Source organism: Tachypleus tridentatus, chromosome 3, assembly GCF_004210375.1.
Source record: "Tachypleus tridentatus isolate NWPU-2018 chromosome 3, ASM421037v1, whole genome shotgun sequence".
NCBI classification, from domain to species: Eukaryota; Metazoa; Arthropoda; class Merostomata; order Xiphosura; family Limulidae; genus Tachypleus; species Tachypleus tridentatus.
In genome coordinates this window covers 81,237,847-81,255,045 of record NC_134827.1, presented here as the reverse complement: position 1 = coordinate 81,255,045, position 17,199 = coordinate 81,237,847, and the positions used below count along the sequence as shown (strand labels likewise).

At 32.4% G+C, this 17,199-nt stretch overlaps 2 protein-coding genes across 12 annotated transcripts in view; one reads left to right on the top strand and one right to left on the bottom strand.

The window, feature by feature from the left end:
* The window catches only part of LOC143247342 (uncharacterized), a 35,891-nt gene extending 29,328 nt beyond the window's left edge, over nt 1–6,563 (top strand). The window contains exons 4-6 of the mRNA XM_076495224.1: nt 72–327; nt 771–1,848; nt 5,016–6,563. Of these exons, the coding sequence (XP_076351339.1) occupies nt 72–327; nt 771–1,844 (1,330 nt within the window). The 3' untranslated portion in view covers nt 1,845–1,848; nt 5,016–6,563. The remainder of the gene's footprint in view (nt 1–71; nt 328–770; nt 1,849–5,015) is intronic.
* Nucleotides 6,564–7,040: 477 nt separating this feature from the next.
* Nucleotides 7,041–17,198, bottom strand: LOC143247343 (thioredoxin-like protein 4B). 11 transcript variants are annotated; one of them, XM_076495232.1, is made up of 6 exons: nt 17,029–17,183; nt 16,402–16,509; nt 15,233–15,480; nt 9,997–10,181; nt 8,710–8,861; nt 7,041–7,321 (listed from the first exon to the last, which is right to left on the bottom strand). In XM_076495232.1, exons 4-6 carry the CDS (start codon nt 10,135–10,137, stop codon nt 7,156–7,158), a joined length of 459 nt encoding a protein of 152 aa, XP_076351347.1. In that variant the 5' UTR covers nt 10,138–10,181; nt 15,233–15,480; nt 16,402–16,509; nt 17,029–17,183; the 3' UTR covers nt 7,041–7,155. The 11 variants fall into 11 exon arrangements, with proteins under 11 accessions (XP_076351347.1, XP_076351349.1, XP_076351348.1 ...); XM_076495234.1 differs by having other exon boundaries at nt 15,233–15,474; XM_076495233.1 differs by lacking the exon at nt 17,029–17,183 and adding an exon at nt 16,678–16,854.
* Between the last annotated feature and the right edge of the window lies 1 nt (nt 17,199).

The following is a 17,199-nucleotide window of genomic DNA, read 5'->3' as shown; positions in this document are numbered from 1 at the left end:
ACAAACCAATCATTTTTTTGTAACACTTTAATTTATCCATACTTATGGTCTGTTGTTTCATTGTTTCTAAGATACATAGAAGTCGACTCTGGACTATCTGAATACACGTTTTTCATTCCCAAGGAAGACTGTGGGACAGTGACATTCCCAGACCCTAATGATCCAAGAGGTGTTCTTAATTTTGAGAATATTATAATTTTTCAAATGGATCCAATCTTCCAGGAAGCCTGGGACTTAGCAAGAAAACTTTCTTGTCAGTGGGTTGATATATTCAGGAAGCATATTGAGTTTCAGCCCTTTGTTGTGGATATGTTGAACATTGTAACGGTAATTTATCAGCAATTTCTAATCAACCATGTGAACTGCTAAGATATTAGATTTATAAGAACGAAAAAATATATAATAGTGGAATTAATTTACAAAGAATTTACTGATTTCAGACTCATTTTACTTGTAATAGTGTAATCCACACAATGATTTTATTATATTAAAATTAACATCCATTGAACCAAGATAATCTTGATAAAATAACTCAAAGATAAGTTATAAAATATGACTGATGAATTTTTGAATATTAAAAAGTTTTATTGTAAAAATTTATCGTGAAAAATATTCAAACTTTTTTAAAAATAAGTGGTTTATACGACCTGCTATTGTGAGCAGTCGAATGATAATTTGCGAATATCATAACTTTTATATGAGTTGTTAAATTTTTCGTAAACGATTACGTTTATTTACTTGAACTAGTATATCTCTTTTTTTTTCCCAAGGTTCCCTTTCAAGGTGACAAAATTGAGTGTTGGATGGAACTACAAATAGGCACTTTTCCGGAAACGCAACCAATAGATGGAATCGTAAAAATTGGTCAACGAATGTCTATTATAATTTATATAGGAAGTAGCACTGATGATGTTGACGTCCGTGTAAGAGACTGTTATGCATTTGACAGACAAAACTACAATAGTAGTGATACTCAAAATATTCAACTCACAGATCTAGAAGGTTGTCCTGCTCAACCAAAATTAATTAATTACTGGAAACGTACACTCCAAACTGGGGATACTGGAGCAAGCATTATAGCTTTCACGTCTTTAAATGCTTTCAAATTCCCTGAAGGTATGAACGTTTACATAACTTGTAATATTGATGTTTGTAAGCAACACTGTGAAGACCGTTGTCCTGGAGAACCAACAAATCCTGTACCCATCATCGTAACCCCACCAACTTCACCTACAACAAGACCGCCAATTACAACACCACCAATAACCCATCCCCCAATCACCAGGCCACCAATAATTCATCCTCCAATTACAACACCACCAATTACCCGCCCCCCAATCACCAGACCACCAATAACTTATCCTTCAATTACAAAACCATCAGTTACTCGTCCTCCCATTACCAGACCACCAATAACCCATCCCCCAATCACCAGGCCACCAATAACTCGCCCTCCAATCACCCGTCCCCCAATCACTAGGCCACCAATAACTCGCCCTCCAATCACCCGTCCCCCAATAACTCGCCCTCCAATCACCAGACCACCAATTACCCGTCCCCCAATCACTGGGCCACCAATAATTCATCCTCCAATCACAAAACCACCAACCCAAATGAGCTGGAAAGGTAATGCTCCTCCTGATCACCCATTTCACGATTTCCACTACCAGCCAATACTACCAAGACGATTTCCTAGACATGTTAATAGCACTGTGAACATACTTCGCCAGAAGACATTAAATATCCAGAAAATGTATTCAATTTCTCTTAGGACAAAAAGTTATCGCTTGGTGAAAGAAAATTTTTTGGATTCGAGTGTGGAAAAACAACAGCATCCTAAATAAAGAGGTAAGATAAATGAAAAGACCATTATAATGGATAATTAGTTGGTGACAATGAATGCATTATAAGTACTATTAACATCAGTTATGCCAGTATTTAGTTGCCAATGTATCGTTCTATATTTGTTCATAAAGTGATATTCTAGCCCCTCAAAAAAGTTTGTATTATTCTTTCTAAAATTATTATATATTACTCTGTGTTTATACATATACAGTGTAAGTTGAAAAATATTTTACTATTACATTGTAAGTCATCAAAACTCGATTTTTAGTGCTATAAGCACGCAGTCCGTAGTCTTACCGCTGAATTACTGGGTTTTGAATTTCGCACAAAACTACAAGAAGGCTGTGTGTGCTAGCCGTCCCTAATTTTGCAGGGTAAGACTAGAGGGAATGCAGTTAGTCATCACCACCCACCGTCAACTCTTAGGCTACTCTTTTACCAACGAATGCTGTGTTTGACCATCACATTATAACGCCCCCACGGCTAAAAGGTCGAGCATGTTTGGTGTGACGGGGATTCGAACCCGTGACCCTCGAGTACCTTAACTACCTACCCATGGCGGGCCATTAGGAGCAAATCAAAATGATTCATGACAACTATATATATTTCACATATAAACAACTTTAGCCTTTCCCAGGTTTTCAAGATAACATTAATATTACAAAAAAATATACTCTTCAAAAAAAAAACGCAAAAGGGATATTTTTGTTATTTTAAAGAGAAATATATGTAATAACGTTACAAGCTCAGAGTATGTGATGTTACACGTGTTAAGGCACTGATTGTCAGACCAAAATGACAATAAAAGTTATGCACTTTGAAAACGGAGGAAAACATCGGATTTTTCGCCAAAACGCATTCGTGTCCAATAAATTTGTTTGAGAGATCTGCATGTTCTGCAAGTGCAACATGTGTAAAATCCCTATAAATGTGACGGGTTCTCGGTTTCCATAGCTCAGTGTTAAGCCACCGACACGCAATACAGTTACGCCAAGACTGGCTAAAGCACAACGCAACAACGCCATTGGTCGCTTGGAAGCAGGTGAATCTCGATCAGATGTTGCCAGATCTGTGAATGTCCACCCAAGCACCATCACAAGGCTATGAAATCGTCACCAACAACATGGATCAACTTGTTACCGTCCACGATCTGGCAGACCTCTTGTGGCCACGCCCGCACAAGATCACTACATCCGGTTACGTCACCTTCGGAATAGGACCACCACTGCCTCAATCATACCAGGGCTGCGTAGGATTTCCGATCAGACCGTACGCAACCGTCGACGAGATTCTTAGGCCCCATGTGCAACCCATCATCGTCAACGACGTTTTTCAACATGACAACGTCCGTCCTCACACAGCCCGACTCACCACTGTCTTCTTGAGACACCACAACATCAACGTTCTTCCCTGGCCCTCCAGATCACCAGATTTAAACCCCATCGAACATCTTTGGGACGAGTTGGACCGACGTCTGCGACGGCGACAACCTCAACCGCAGACTCTACCTCATCTTGCAGCAGCTTTGCAGGCTGAGTGGCCAGCCATTCCACAGAATGTGATTCGTCATCTCATCGCTTCCATGGGCAGGAGATGCCAAGCAGTTATTGATGCTCACGGGGTCATACTCGTTATTGACGTTGAGTGACGTTAAACGTCAACTAGTGAGCGTGGTCTTCGCCTTTGCAGACTTTGGATGTTCAGCAGTGAATGTGCAAAGTTTCACACATGTCATACAGAACTACCCTGAATAAACTTGTAAACAATGTCTCAAATTTTGCTTTTTGCGTTTCTTTTTTTGAAGAGTATATATAAATCGACCAGTAAATCCTGAGAATTCCTTCTTTTCTACAGAAGCACGGATTCACTTACAAACACATGAAAAGAGTACCTTAAAACTATATTGGGTGTATGATCGTATGACTTGTAGCAATGATTTCCATACTCTTAGCAATCACTGACTGGTAAAATTCCAAAATAAAAAAATTCGGAGACCATTATTCCAAGTAAAATGTCTGGTATTGACACAAGTAAAACAATACAATATTTACACAGGAAAAATCGAAAAACAAGAACACAAAATAAGCCTTTTACTTTACGTAGTCCCCCAGCGACATGTCTACGAACTTAAACGCTTTTGTATAGTTTTATGTTTAATTTACCTACGAACAAACAAATAATGCTTATTGTAATGTTTATTACATCGTGTGTAAGAAGACGGAAATTTCCGCCATTTCTTTAAAATGAACAATATAAATTAATCGCTATGGGACTTTTAGTTATGAAATATACATAGAAAAAACAACAACAAACGTAAATAGGTGTGACTACCTTCTACAACCAACACAAACTGCATATCGGCAGAAATTGATTCAAGGATCTGTACTGGTCGGTCGACCGTCATCAGAGAAACACCGAGTAATAGAACATTAAGCTTTATAAAACTCATAGTTTTGTGTTTGAATGTTGAATCAATCGAACAAGCTGGTAATAAAAATCTAAGATTGTTCTTATGTTTCGAAACACTAACATAGTAAATATTAAAAGCAGCGTCATCATCTTCCGATTGTCTAAATTAAACAGGGGAGAACCTTTCCAGTGGTGTTAATATACGACGCGGCTTTGGTATACTACGATTATAGTTGTAAACCAACTTATGAATTTTCATTTAACTCTGAACTCATCTCAAGAAATACAAAGATTTCCAATATATTTATTGTATTAGCCCTGTACAAATTAAGACGAGTTCCAGGTCGTTCTTTAACAAACAACATTCCAACCACATAAGTAGCACCAAAGGATGACATGACTTTTCCAACGGCCGTCTTTTATTTGTTGATTGTAAATCTCAAAGCTACGCCACACTCTGTGAGTATCACAGTCTGGATGTTATACGTCACGTATCTACTGCTGAGCCCATTCGTTCGTTCCAATATTTCACCCATCACGGTTTAATTCCCTGTATTATGTATGTAAACGTGGCTCCCATTAATTCGTAGATTTATGCAATACAATCTCTAACTGTTAAGTTTCAGTATATACATTATATCATCAAAGTACTTGTTCTAAATTGGGTTGTTTCCTAGCACAGATAATATACACTGAGCCTAACTATATTAAGAATGTATGTGCGACTTGTGTTTTATTTCGAGAAAAATCCTGTTTTTCAGATGTCCATGGACGATATAAGTGGAAAAGAAAACTAATCCATGCCAAGACAACAATGATTTAAAGTCCAAAAGCTCAAATATTGTCATCATCTTCCAGTTGGTAAAAAAAGAAAATGTTTTTGAAACTTTATTAATAAAATAATATAAAAAGTTCACTTGGCATAACGTAATAAATCAAACCCACGGCATTACTTTCAAAAACGTTCTAATTAGATATAAATGTTGTTTTTAAATAGAGTGGCTATATTAAGTACCTATATTAAGTACCCATAGTTAAAATTAAAAACGTTAACATTCTTCCCAAGTTTTTTCTATGCGTTATCAATTAATACGTTTTTGTTAATTTGTATCTTATTCGAGTATATCAATTGACATTTGAAAGACTAAATCTCAAAGCACATTATACATACCTGCAAAATTCGTAATACATTGAAATAAAAAATTGATGACTGTAAAATAAGATTAATAATTTTAGTCAAAGCTAAAAGCCACAGTAAAGAATTCATGCATATGTTTTATAGAGTGAATCTGGCTTAACGACATCTTGGTCTCACCATATAAGCACACAGAATATATTATTTACACACATTTAGTCCACAAAACTTTCAAATCCAATCCAACTTACTCTGTCTATACCTCTCTTAAAAATAATGAGGACACAGCTTGATGGCTTTTACCAATATTACAGTATATAGTAACACCAATAAATGCTTTACTACACCACAATTTCATTAAGTTTGCAGGCACTTTTCCAGTCATCACAAAACATGTGAAAAGTGACCACAGTTAGTGTCAATGTCAATGACTAAATTATAAACTTTGTAGGTGGTAAGCCTGTGATTCATGTTTGAACTGTATATGATCACCAAGAATGACACTGATGATGACAACACTGAAGCAGGTTTTTAACCATACGTAAGTGAACTTATTCATCTTACATTTTAACATAGCATGAATTATTTCAATCTCATCACTAATTAATAATTATGTAAATTTAACAGTAGAATATGAGACTATCCAATGACTTGTATATTTTCAGATGATTCTGGAGTTACTGCTTTTATTTCATACTCTGATGACATTAAGTGTTTTGACAAACATTATTGATAAACTAGTGTTTCAATTTTAAGGCTTAATGGAATGTGTTTTATTAACGTCTTTTGCTTAAGCTGACAGGTGAAAGTATTTCAAATGGGTTTCTATTTACTTTCAGATGTACAGAATTCTACAGTGTGTCTGAGAAGTCTGGACCCATAGGGAAAAAAACTAACAAACATTTCTAATTTCAACTTTAGGAATGAAATTATGCTGATGCTACAGTATACCAAGAATTGATAATGTGTATGGCTGTTAATGACACACAATTTAAATCATAAATAAACTATGAATAAACTGTATTTTTCATATGGTGCCAGACTTCAAGGACACCCTGTTTCTGTACATCTAAGGCAATACAAATATATTTCAAAATGTGTAATTGTTTGTGGCTTCAATTAGTAATGTTTCTTGGTGTTGCTTCTTGTCTGATATAAACAAAATTTCTGTATATTATGTCCACTTGTCTTTTTTTTTTTTAATTCTTAAGGTATCCAATCCTCTACACTTTTAGAAATTATCAAAAAACATCAGAAGTGAAATAAAATTATAAAACACCAAAAGTTCCACAAATGTTTACTTCTAAAGAAATTTTAAATTGACAACTAGTTGGACAATGAAGCAAACTTTGTATTACTGTCTTGAAACCTGTTTTACACCATAAAAACATACTTCTTGCACAAGAAATATTTATATAAACATGTAAATTTTTCATTTAAAAATTAATATATTTTCCTATGACAACTGTACTATGTATGGTAGCTTACATAATTAATAATGCAACATTTATTGCTAAATAGACAACAAAATTTCTTTTGCACTTTCTTGTATCTTTGGTCACTAACACATTACAAAATAAAAAGGTGAATGCATTAATGTATTACTTATTCCCAAAAATGTTGGTTCACTAAGATAACATATATAAATAAATAAAAGTGGAAGAAAATTATTTTAATACATGAAAAATGTACAAGTTAAATGTACATACTATACATCATCCATCTTTTCTACCATCAATACAAAATATTTTTGAGTTTGGAGAACTTTAGATATCCATATAGAGAAGGTCATACTTTGGCACCCGTGAAGGATCAATTGGAGATCTAACCATGAGTTTTCCACGCATTGCCCCACGATAGATAACCTCGACTAAATCAATGAAGTCTTGCTTGTCTTTAAAAGCTCCAATAAACTTTGTGTGGTCTTGTGTTCTGAAAAACATTAATACAAATTTTAAAAATTTCATAAGTTTTACTATTTTACAAATGTTGTGGTTTCTTCTTCATTGTGACTTCCTAAATCATAGTTTTATGTGGCCCCAAATTATAAATGGAGAAATATTGGATATCATAAACCATGTAAATTGAGATTCACATCCACACTTTGAAACTTATGAAGTGGTAATGACTTCTACTTTACTGCATCATAAAATGAATGTTGCCAAACAAAACAATCAAAATTTGATCAATCTATTTCAACATAACTGTTGATGTGGATGAACATGTGGAAACAGATTCTATTGAGGTGTGATCAGTACAGCAATATATTGTTACTACAAGTATGATACACAAAATTCAGACATTTTCAGAATGTGTAGATAGTTCTGAAGAAATGGAATGCAATTTCATGAAAGAAATCCACACTTAGTTACCTAGGAATAAATTAACAAATTATAAGAATTCGTTGGGAAAAAAGATTGGTTTCTTTTCTCACAAGTATAATGACATTAAGAATCAGCTAGGCACAGAGCAGATTGATGTAATGAATCTTATGTTTGATGAGGGGAGGGGGGTACATTTCTTCCTCATCGTAGTACTATAAGAATAAACAATCAATCTACAAAGCTGAAAACAATATTTATGAGGTTTACCAGACACTATTATTACAAATAGTGGGCCTACACTAAATCAGATAATCACGAATATTTTGACATTTTAAAGTTATAAGATAACACAGGAAATCATTGAAAAATCTGGTAGCTGTTGAAAGAAGTGATAGTATTGCATTTTATATACATTGCATTCTGTATACATTTGTATATGAAGAAAGGTGATTTTTAAGATTTATCAAAGCAGTTTTTGAGGTTCACTTTTCTGACTTTCTATCAAGCAGGACAATTGAACATTATACTCATCAGTATTAAGTGGATAATCCTAAAATTGTCATACTGTACATCCAAACACATTGAGGCAAAAAATCTGAACAGCAATTTTGAATCGGATGTCAACAAATAGCTGAAAGACATTTAGAAGATTTATCTTCAATTAAAATTATAATTTTATTATTTAGTGAGTGTAAACAATTATAACTCTAAAATACAGTCTGAGAAAAGGTTCTTCAAATAAGAACAATATGATACTATGCACTCTAAATTACATTGTCAGATCTACAAAAGTATAGTAAGGTATTGGATTTTTAAGTGCAATATTATTCTTTTAACTTGTACAATCTTTCTTCAAGCTACTTTATGTACAGACCTTTAAGTTAAAAAACAAAGTACATCTATATAAATATTCTCCTTTGAATTTCATTAATTAAGTGTTAAGTAAGTTACAAGTAACTAACATATAACTGCTCAGAACATATATTTATCTCTTACCCATAATCCACTTTTATGTGCTGACCATTAAAAAAGAACACTGTTGCAGGGACAATGGTAATATCAAAGTATTGCGTGTACACAGGCACTTTGTCTACGTCCACTAAATAGATATCTGCCATTTTAGACAACAAGACGGCAGTTTTACTGAGCTGTCAAAATTTAAGATTATGATATTAGCAACAATAAATATTTTATTAATAACAATGAATACATACAAAGTTTTTCCTTTGATATTAAGATTATGATAATCCTCACAAACAAAAAGTTAAACAGTTTGCTTATTGTAAATGCATTTCTTTTTGAGTTTTGTGCAAGACTACATGAAAACTATCTGCACTAGCCATTCCAATTTAATTTAGCAGTGAAAGGCTAGAGGGAAGGTAGTTAGTCATCACCACCTACTTCCACCTCTTGGGCTAATTTTTTATCAAAAAATAGTGGGATCAGTCATCACTTTATAAAGCTCCCACAGATGAAAGGGCAGACTTCTCTGGTGGGATGGAGATCCAAACCAGCAACCATCAGATTGCAAGTCAAGCTCCCTAATCACCTGGCCATACCAGACCCTTACTATAAATGTCCACATATTTAGAAATTTAGTTTATACAGTTATGTCTTAATTACTCAGAGTACAAGTAGATATGGTTAAAGTTAGGAGGTCTTAAACACACTTTTTCCAGCAACCTTTTCTTGTGGAAGGTCACCAACCTTATTATTTATCAATAATTTCTAAACTCCATCTGGATGTTTGAAGAAACTTTTTATCTTCATTCATGTACAAGCTCATGAGGAATGAAACCTTCTCTAGCTGTACCAATATATTTGGAAATTTAATGTAGTTTCTTATAAATAAATTTAAACATTTTTAAGTAAACAACAAAGCTGTTTAATTTGTTTCACTTCTTAAACATTTTACAATTCTCTTTGTGCCAATTTCAAACCTTGATTTAGATTATTATTATGGATCAATTTGAACAATACATACATATGAATAAATTATAATAATATTGTTTTATAGTTCAAAAAATTACATGTATATAACTTGCAAATAAACAAAACTAAATACAAAAACAAATAACTTCCAACTAACTGACCAGTTTATACACATACAGTTTCACAGAGTACTTGTATATATGGACAATCCTGAAACATTTGCATGTGGTAAAAGTTCCAAGTTTACAACTGTGTGCACATTAATTGTTACATGCTTTAATAATTAAATACAAAGCTGTTTAAAGAAAGAAATTTGCATGTCATTGTACATAAATGTGTAATTGAACTTACAATGTGATCCAGAGCTAAACATGACCTATCATTTTCTTTACCAAACCGGAGGACTAGAACTTTGTCTTCAGTTTGTTTGATTACATTATCAACTTCTTTCTTTGTCTGTAAATTTTCTAATCCCAAAACATTGGATGTCATGCTTTTTAGAGAAAACCTGTAATACTTGCTTCCAATATGCTAATCTGAAATATATAAAATTATTTATTTCAAAATATTATATAATCAGGAAAAAACATTCAAATACTATTTTATTGGTACCCCTGATACAATTACTGTGTGAGGGGTATAAAAATGTCATTTAATTTCATCTACTCCCCAGAGGTTGTGCCATTAACATATATGTGGAATTCAATATTATGAGAGTTGTCACTAATCACTGAAATGAACATAAGTTAATACTGATTTAAGCTTTAAATAAACATTAAGATTTGGTTGTCATTTCAGTACAAAATCATTTTACATTATTCTTAGTTTTCAAAACTAGCTTTTCTTCTCTAAAGAACAAAGCAAGTTTCAGATGGATACAGTTAGTTAAAAGAATTGTAACTTTGTGAAAACTAAAATTTTGTGTGCTTTCTCCAAGTTTTCAAGTGAAGTATTTAATAATATTGAATAATATTTCTACTTTTTAACTTTCAAAATGCAATTCCACTGTAACCTAAATAATAATTTTACAACATATGCTGTAAATTAGACTAATTCATAAATCCAACCCTAATATAAGTTAAAAATTATTTATTTGCTATGCCTACTTCACTATGAACATAGAACACAAAAAACTGCTATAAAAAAGTAAAAAAGTTGTATTTAAATAAAAAAGATAATCAAAACTAAAAAAAATTAAATATCTTATAAAGTTTAAAGGTTTGAAAAAACAGATCAATGTTCTGCCAAAAATATATGTTCCCCCAAATATAAATCACTGTGCTTTTAAAATCACTGCTTGCCAACTTATTACATTACTTGTGACTAATTAAAAATATTTAGTTTACATTGCACTGAATAAGCAGCAAAACAGAACAAAATCAAGTATGATCAGAAAACAAATACAGATCTACAAGTATGACAAAACGTTCAATACCACACAATATACAATTCATATTGCGCTACACAAAACCCAAAGTAACAGCAAAAAGCAGTGTCTATGAAAAAGCATTGACTATGTAAAATAATTCTGTTTATAATATCAGAGCTCTGACATAATTCTCTGCTTCTATGCATTTGACAGCACCATAAATATTCAATAATATTTTAATATAACAATTGTTTTTAAAGTAACAGTAATTACACAAATCAAAAGACTGAACTGGATACCTTCAAAGAAAACTGAAACAGCTCCAAGTGCTGTGGATGAACCAGTTGAACTGATTAATAACTAGCAGCAGAAAATACTTGTGAAATGGTGAAGAAAAAAACAATTGTAATGTCTTCAGATGAAAGTTGTGCTAAACAAACTGATTAGAATCAAGTACAAAATGGACTGAAGAATTATTTTATTAGCATACAGTCCATTGCTGCAGTAGAAAGTCAATACACAACACTTTTCAAAGCTTAAAAAACTGGCAGACTTAACTGTATATTCCAGTATCTACTATGTCTGCAGAACTTGTTTTCCACTGCTAAACTTACAATAAGTTGATTACACACACAAAAATTACATCAGGTCATATCAACATGTTAACTTTTCTTAATAAAAGTTCATATATAAAGTTGTCACACAGTTTTTGTTGTTGTTGATGTTACTTAACCTTAACAAGGTTTTGAAATGACTTTGTTCCAATAGGATTTGTTTTTGTATTTTTGGAAAGATTTTCTAAAATATAGAAAATAAGGATCTTATGTAAAAAGTTGCTGTTGTCTCTTGTTCTGAGGACTTGGCAGTGAATTTTCACCTTTAGTAAGTAAAAGAATATAAAGTTTTTATAAAACTGAAAAGGAATGAATCAATATAGGGCCATTCCATGTCAAATCATCCAGGGGGCTGAAGGTGACCCCCTCAGAATGCTTAAAAAAATTCACATGCTCATCTACCCATGCAATGAAAAACTACCAAAGATTAGATCAATATCTCTAATAGTTTCTAATTTACAGCTATGTAAAATTTAGTTATTTTTTTTTATGTTTGGCAAATTCATTTTTGAGCAAATTTGACTGCTTAAAGCTGCAAGAGTAGTGGTGGTAGAAGGCTGAAATTTGCTACACTGACTGAATTAATCTCACAGAATTCAAAAATGGTTTCAAATGAAGTACATCCCTCTTAGGATTTTCATTGTGAGGCTGTAAAATCACCTGAAAACCCAAAATCATAACAAACAATGGTTTGTGTAATAAGCTATAGCTCTAAGACTTAATATGATACAAAGCTGAATTTTTTTTCTAACTTCCTGTAACATATCAGTTGATAAATCAGCAATTGTTGTTATTAAAAGTCTATTAGATCTCTATAAAAAAATGTAGCTGCATGCAACTTTTTATGATTTAGCTAAAAATAGCCCTACTTCAGGCCACAGTTTGACCATGTCACCAGTTATTCAGCTTTTTCAGATTTTTACCATAACTACATTTTTTTTACAGGAGATCTAATAGACATTTACTTACAATAATCACTGATTTATCAACTGATATGTTATTGGAAATTTGAAAACAAAATTCAGCTTTGTATCACATTAGGTCTTAGAGCTATGACTTATTAAATAAACCAATGTTTTTTACAATTTTGGGTTTTCAGGTGATTTTACAGCCTCACAATGAAAATCGTAAGAGAGATAAACTTGGTTTGAGACAATTTTTTAATTCTATGAGATTAATTTTAGTCAGTGTAGCAAAGTTGCATGAAAATTAATTTGCCAAAGATAGAAAAAAATTAACTAAATTTTACATGGTTGTAAATCAGAAACTATTAGAGATATTGATCTAATCTTTGGCAGTTTTTCATTATATGGGTAGATGAGCACATGTGAATTTTTTCAAGGTATTCTGAGGGGGTCACCCAGAATATTTTCCAAAATCTGGATGATTTGACATGGAATGACCCTATAACTTTTGGTGTGATAAAGTTATAATGTATTGAAAAGTGAGTTTGTATCAGGCCTGTCTGTTTTCATTCTTGGTAAAGACACCATAAAACACAATAAAAGTCATATAGAAGTGAAGTACATGTATAATCAGTGATGACAAGAAAACCCACTTGTAGAGAAACATATATGTAAAAACAGTTGGTTTGGGTTGAGAAAATTTTTATATAAAGGAATGAACAACGTTTTGACCTTCTTTGGTCATCGTCAGGTTCACATGTATATATGTTTAGCACCTATCATTAAAGACTGAATAACTAATCAGCATATTTGGAAAAAGTTAAACCAATACTTTTTTAAACAATAGTTACATCCCTACCAATTAGATACACACCCTTTGGCCTTTACTAAATGGTTTTGCTGCTAGCATTGTTAGAAACTCTGTTACAAAAAATAAATAGAAGTCCATACTTTTCTACTGGGGAAAAGAATAACTAACAATCGTTGGCTAGCATCATCTAAAGTTAAGGCCGAGCTTGCAGTTGGTGCTAAAGACGACGTCAGGCTTTGAAAAAATTAGTTTTGGTATGGAGAAGCATAAAGTGACATACTGAGAGTATAAAATATAAGAAATAATTACTTCACAGTAAGAAAGGATTATTGATAGTGAACATAAAGGTAAAAATAATAATTTGAATGTGACTGTTGACAACACCATGAAGTCCTCTTTTAACATATGGACAATAAGGAACAACTTGCCCATTCAAGACTGTCTCTTGAGAAAAAAAAATTAAAAACAGAAGCCAACCCTTCACTCTTTAGAAAATTACAGTTTCTCCTTTTATAACTCTGGTAAAGTCCCAACCTTTATTATAGTCAACAGCAACTCATCCACTGTTAGAAAAATAGAAACTGTTTCAGCTAGAGACAACCTGTCATTCCAAGTATTGAAACTTATGCCTTCTCATCCTATTGTCTTCAGAATATGGCATAAAGAATTCAAAGATATGTATTTTATCAATCTCTTGGACAATATTGTAAACTCCAATAATATCACCCCTTGCTCTTCTTTTCTCCAAAGAAAACCAGTTAAAATACCTTAACGTATTCCTTAAGATAACTCTTCAATCTCCTGATTATTCTGATGACTATTCTTAACCCTTTCCAATAAGTCAATGTACTTTCTTCGATGGAGAAAAAAAAAACTGTACACAGTCAATTCAGATGAGACCTAACTACTAATTAAAACAGAAACAATTGTGTTTCATTTATAATAAAGTCTATAAATAACACCCTAAAATTATAATATCTTTACTACTAACAATAGATCAAGAAATCTCTCTCTCTTACTAGTTACTTTACTAAAAATTCAAAATCCTCTTAAGTCAACAATGGATTTGTACAGATTTTAAGAATTACATTTCATATTATCCCACATAAAACAAGGACAATTATCTAGATCCAGTTAAGCTTAAACAACACCTAGCAGGGCATATAATTTTCCTTTAATATCTAGCTTTTATAATACATGATAAATAATTTTCCATTTATAAAAATTTCAGCAATACAGGAATTGCCATATTTGTTATTCATATCTGGAAATTGTAGCAACGTGTTAGGAATTTGAAACTTGGCATTCCCAAAATTTGTGCTTATACTTTCAAGAAAATTAGAATGTACAATTCTTTTATCACTATTTGAAAGTAAAAAATATATTTGGGTGAATAATGTTTAAACAGTTTTTAGCTTTGCTTTAAGTAGGTAGCTTGCTGTGATTGGAAGGTAACATTAATTACATGCAAGTAAGTCCAGCACATTCTCCTAATTAACATGTAGTAGTTAAGAAATGAAAACAATGTAATTAAATAGCATAAAAAAGTGGTTAATAATTGTAACCAGCTCAAGAACTATTCATATGAGTGGTCACATCATGGTTTATAGAAAACATGAGAATACCATTCTCACACTCCCAGTGGAGTTTATTAACCCTACCCTTACTAAAAACATTCTATACAATCCCAGTCAATGTCCAAAATTAAAGTCTCTCATAATTATTTCATCACTACTTTTGTAACAATTCAGATCTCATCACACAATTTCTTATTCACTTCTTCTGCCTGTTTTTGTTGTCAATATCAATGCCAGTGAAAAACTTTTGATGTTAGAAACATGTAATTGTAACCAACATAAATCCAACCTATTGACTGTCATTATTATACCTTTTGTCTCAACAGACTGCTGTTCATCCTTTATATAAAGTGATCAGGCACTGTTGTTCACACCTTCCTCCCGAGCAACCTTTATCCTAACTCTGTCCATTTCCTGTCTTGTCCTTAATTTTGGCTGCTGTTTTTGTCATAGCTGAAGCTCAATTAAGCAAGCTTTTACATGTAGTGTACTGTATCTTTCAGAGCCTCTTGAAAGTTGTGACCAAGTCTACAATTTCAAACGTAACCCATTCCTGAAACTTAAAACACCATATAAATTCCACTCCTTTAAAAAAAAAATCAAGCAATAATACCTTTATATATATAAGTATTAATATAACAACAGTTATGTAAAATGATTTTCAGATATCAAATTACAACCATACATTATACTGGAAATTACTACTCAACATAACTTATTTCCAATGCTGTAGATTGTCTACTCCAGAAACACTGTGAAAAAAGCCTTTCAGCTATTCACAACTTTCCTGAGATGTAGATAGAAATATAATCTTGTTATTCATAAAAAAATGCATTCATATCTCCTCTTCATAAAAATCTTGTTATAGACCTAGACTCTTTGAACAAAATCTACAAGTCAAAAAACAAAATACTCTTCTTAATTTTTTTATTAGAGTTAGGAATTTGTTTTTCACATTTAACAAAACATTCTAATTTACAATATGTAAAAGTGGTAACTACTGCATGACTTCAGCAAGTTACTGCCTCTGTAAAATATACTTCATTGACATCTCTTAATACAATGTTTCATTCCTTTTATTACAGTGGTACTGACTTTAGTTGTATGCTCATAAAGCAATTTGCCCACATAACAAGGCACTGAAAAATAATTTGATGGGGCAAATAGATCATTGCAGTTTTGATTGAAACTAAAACTACTATGAAAGCTTTTTTTTATCAAAGGCCAATCAAATAACATCACAAACATCAACATTAACTACTTATATCATAAACACTCTGATATTTTATAACCACATATTCTTATTTCCTTCCTAATGTTTACCCCTATTTAAACACTTAGGATGTTTTGAATTTTAAACAAAGCTAAACAAACTGTTCTCACAAAGATAAATACAAGCATTAATTGAAAAACATAAAATACCAAGTATCTAAACCAAAATTAAAATTCGCTATGATCTGAGTGCTTTCAAAATCTATACCTTTCTTCATCAGGGGCAAATTCTCCACCTCTAATCTTTGTTGTATAGGTTTGTTGCAACCTTTAAAAGTTTATTTTCTTCTTCTCTGTAACAAATGTTGATTTTTTCCTAATGAAAAAAAGGTGTAGCTTTAGCTTTCATCTTCAAAAACACTCAGATAAGATTTTTGTTTTTCAGCGATTCCTTTTTAAGCCTACATTTCCCCCTAACACACAACGTTTCAGACCAGCAAATTATTGATTATACAGAACATAATGATGCCGTTCACATTTTTACCTCAACACCAGAGGTTATGTTTTCACCCAGTGGTGTCGAGAAAACCCACTTGTAGAGAAATATATATGTAAAAACGGCTCGTTTGAGTTGAGAAAATATTTCACGCTCCTTTACGTAAAATATTTTCTCAACCCAAACGAGTCGTTTTCACCCCATACGTTTTGTTTGCCAGCAAGATTTCTCATAAACGACTGAACGAATTTGGACAAAATTTCATACAAATTTGGACTCTAGCCAAACATAAAAGTGATACGTTTTTCGATGGTTAAGGTCACAAGTTCAAGAAAATTAAAAAGAAATCCCTATCTGTTATAACTGAGACAAATTTACTATGCTGTTTTCGCTATATACCTTAGTCAAAAATTGTTGGATTATGATGAAACTTAGTGGACATGGAAAGAATATTATTCTTCACTGTCTTGCCAAAAAGGAGTCGTGTCCATCGTTATGTTCAATATCGTAATATGACCAGCGCCGTATGACTAGGATTTGCGCTCTACTCAGTGCTCATCTACTTGATGC

Excerpts from the sequence above, each read along its gene's own strand:
- LOC143247343 (XM_076495235.1), bottom strand. The coding sequence starts at position 10,137 with ATGACATCCAATGTTTTGGGATTAGAAAATTTACAGACAAAGAAAGAA. Across the intron at positions 8,862-9,996 it reads GTTTAGCTCTGGATCACATT|CTCAGTAAAACTGCCGTCTT; the intron begins GTAAGTTCAATT and ends AAATTTTGACAG. Across the intron at positions 7,322-8,709 it reads CACATAAAAGTGGATTATGG|AACACAAGACCACACAAAGT; the intron begins GTAAGAGATAAA and ends AATGTTTTTCAG.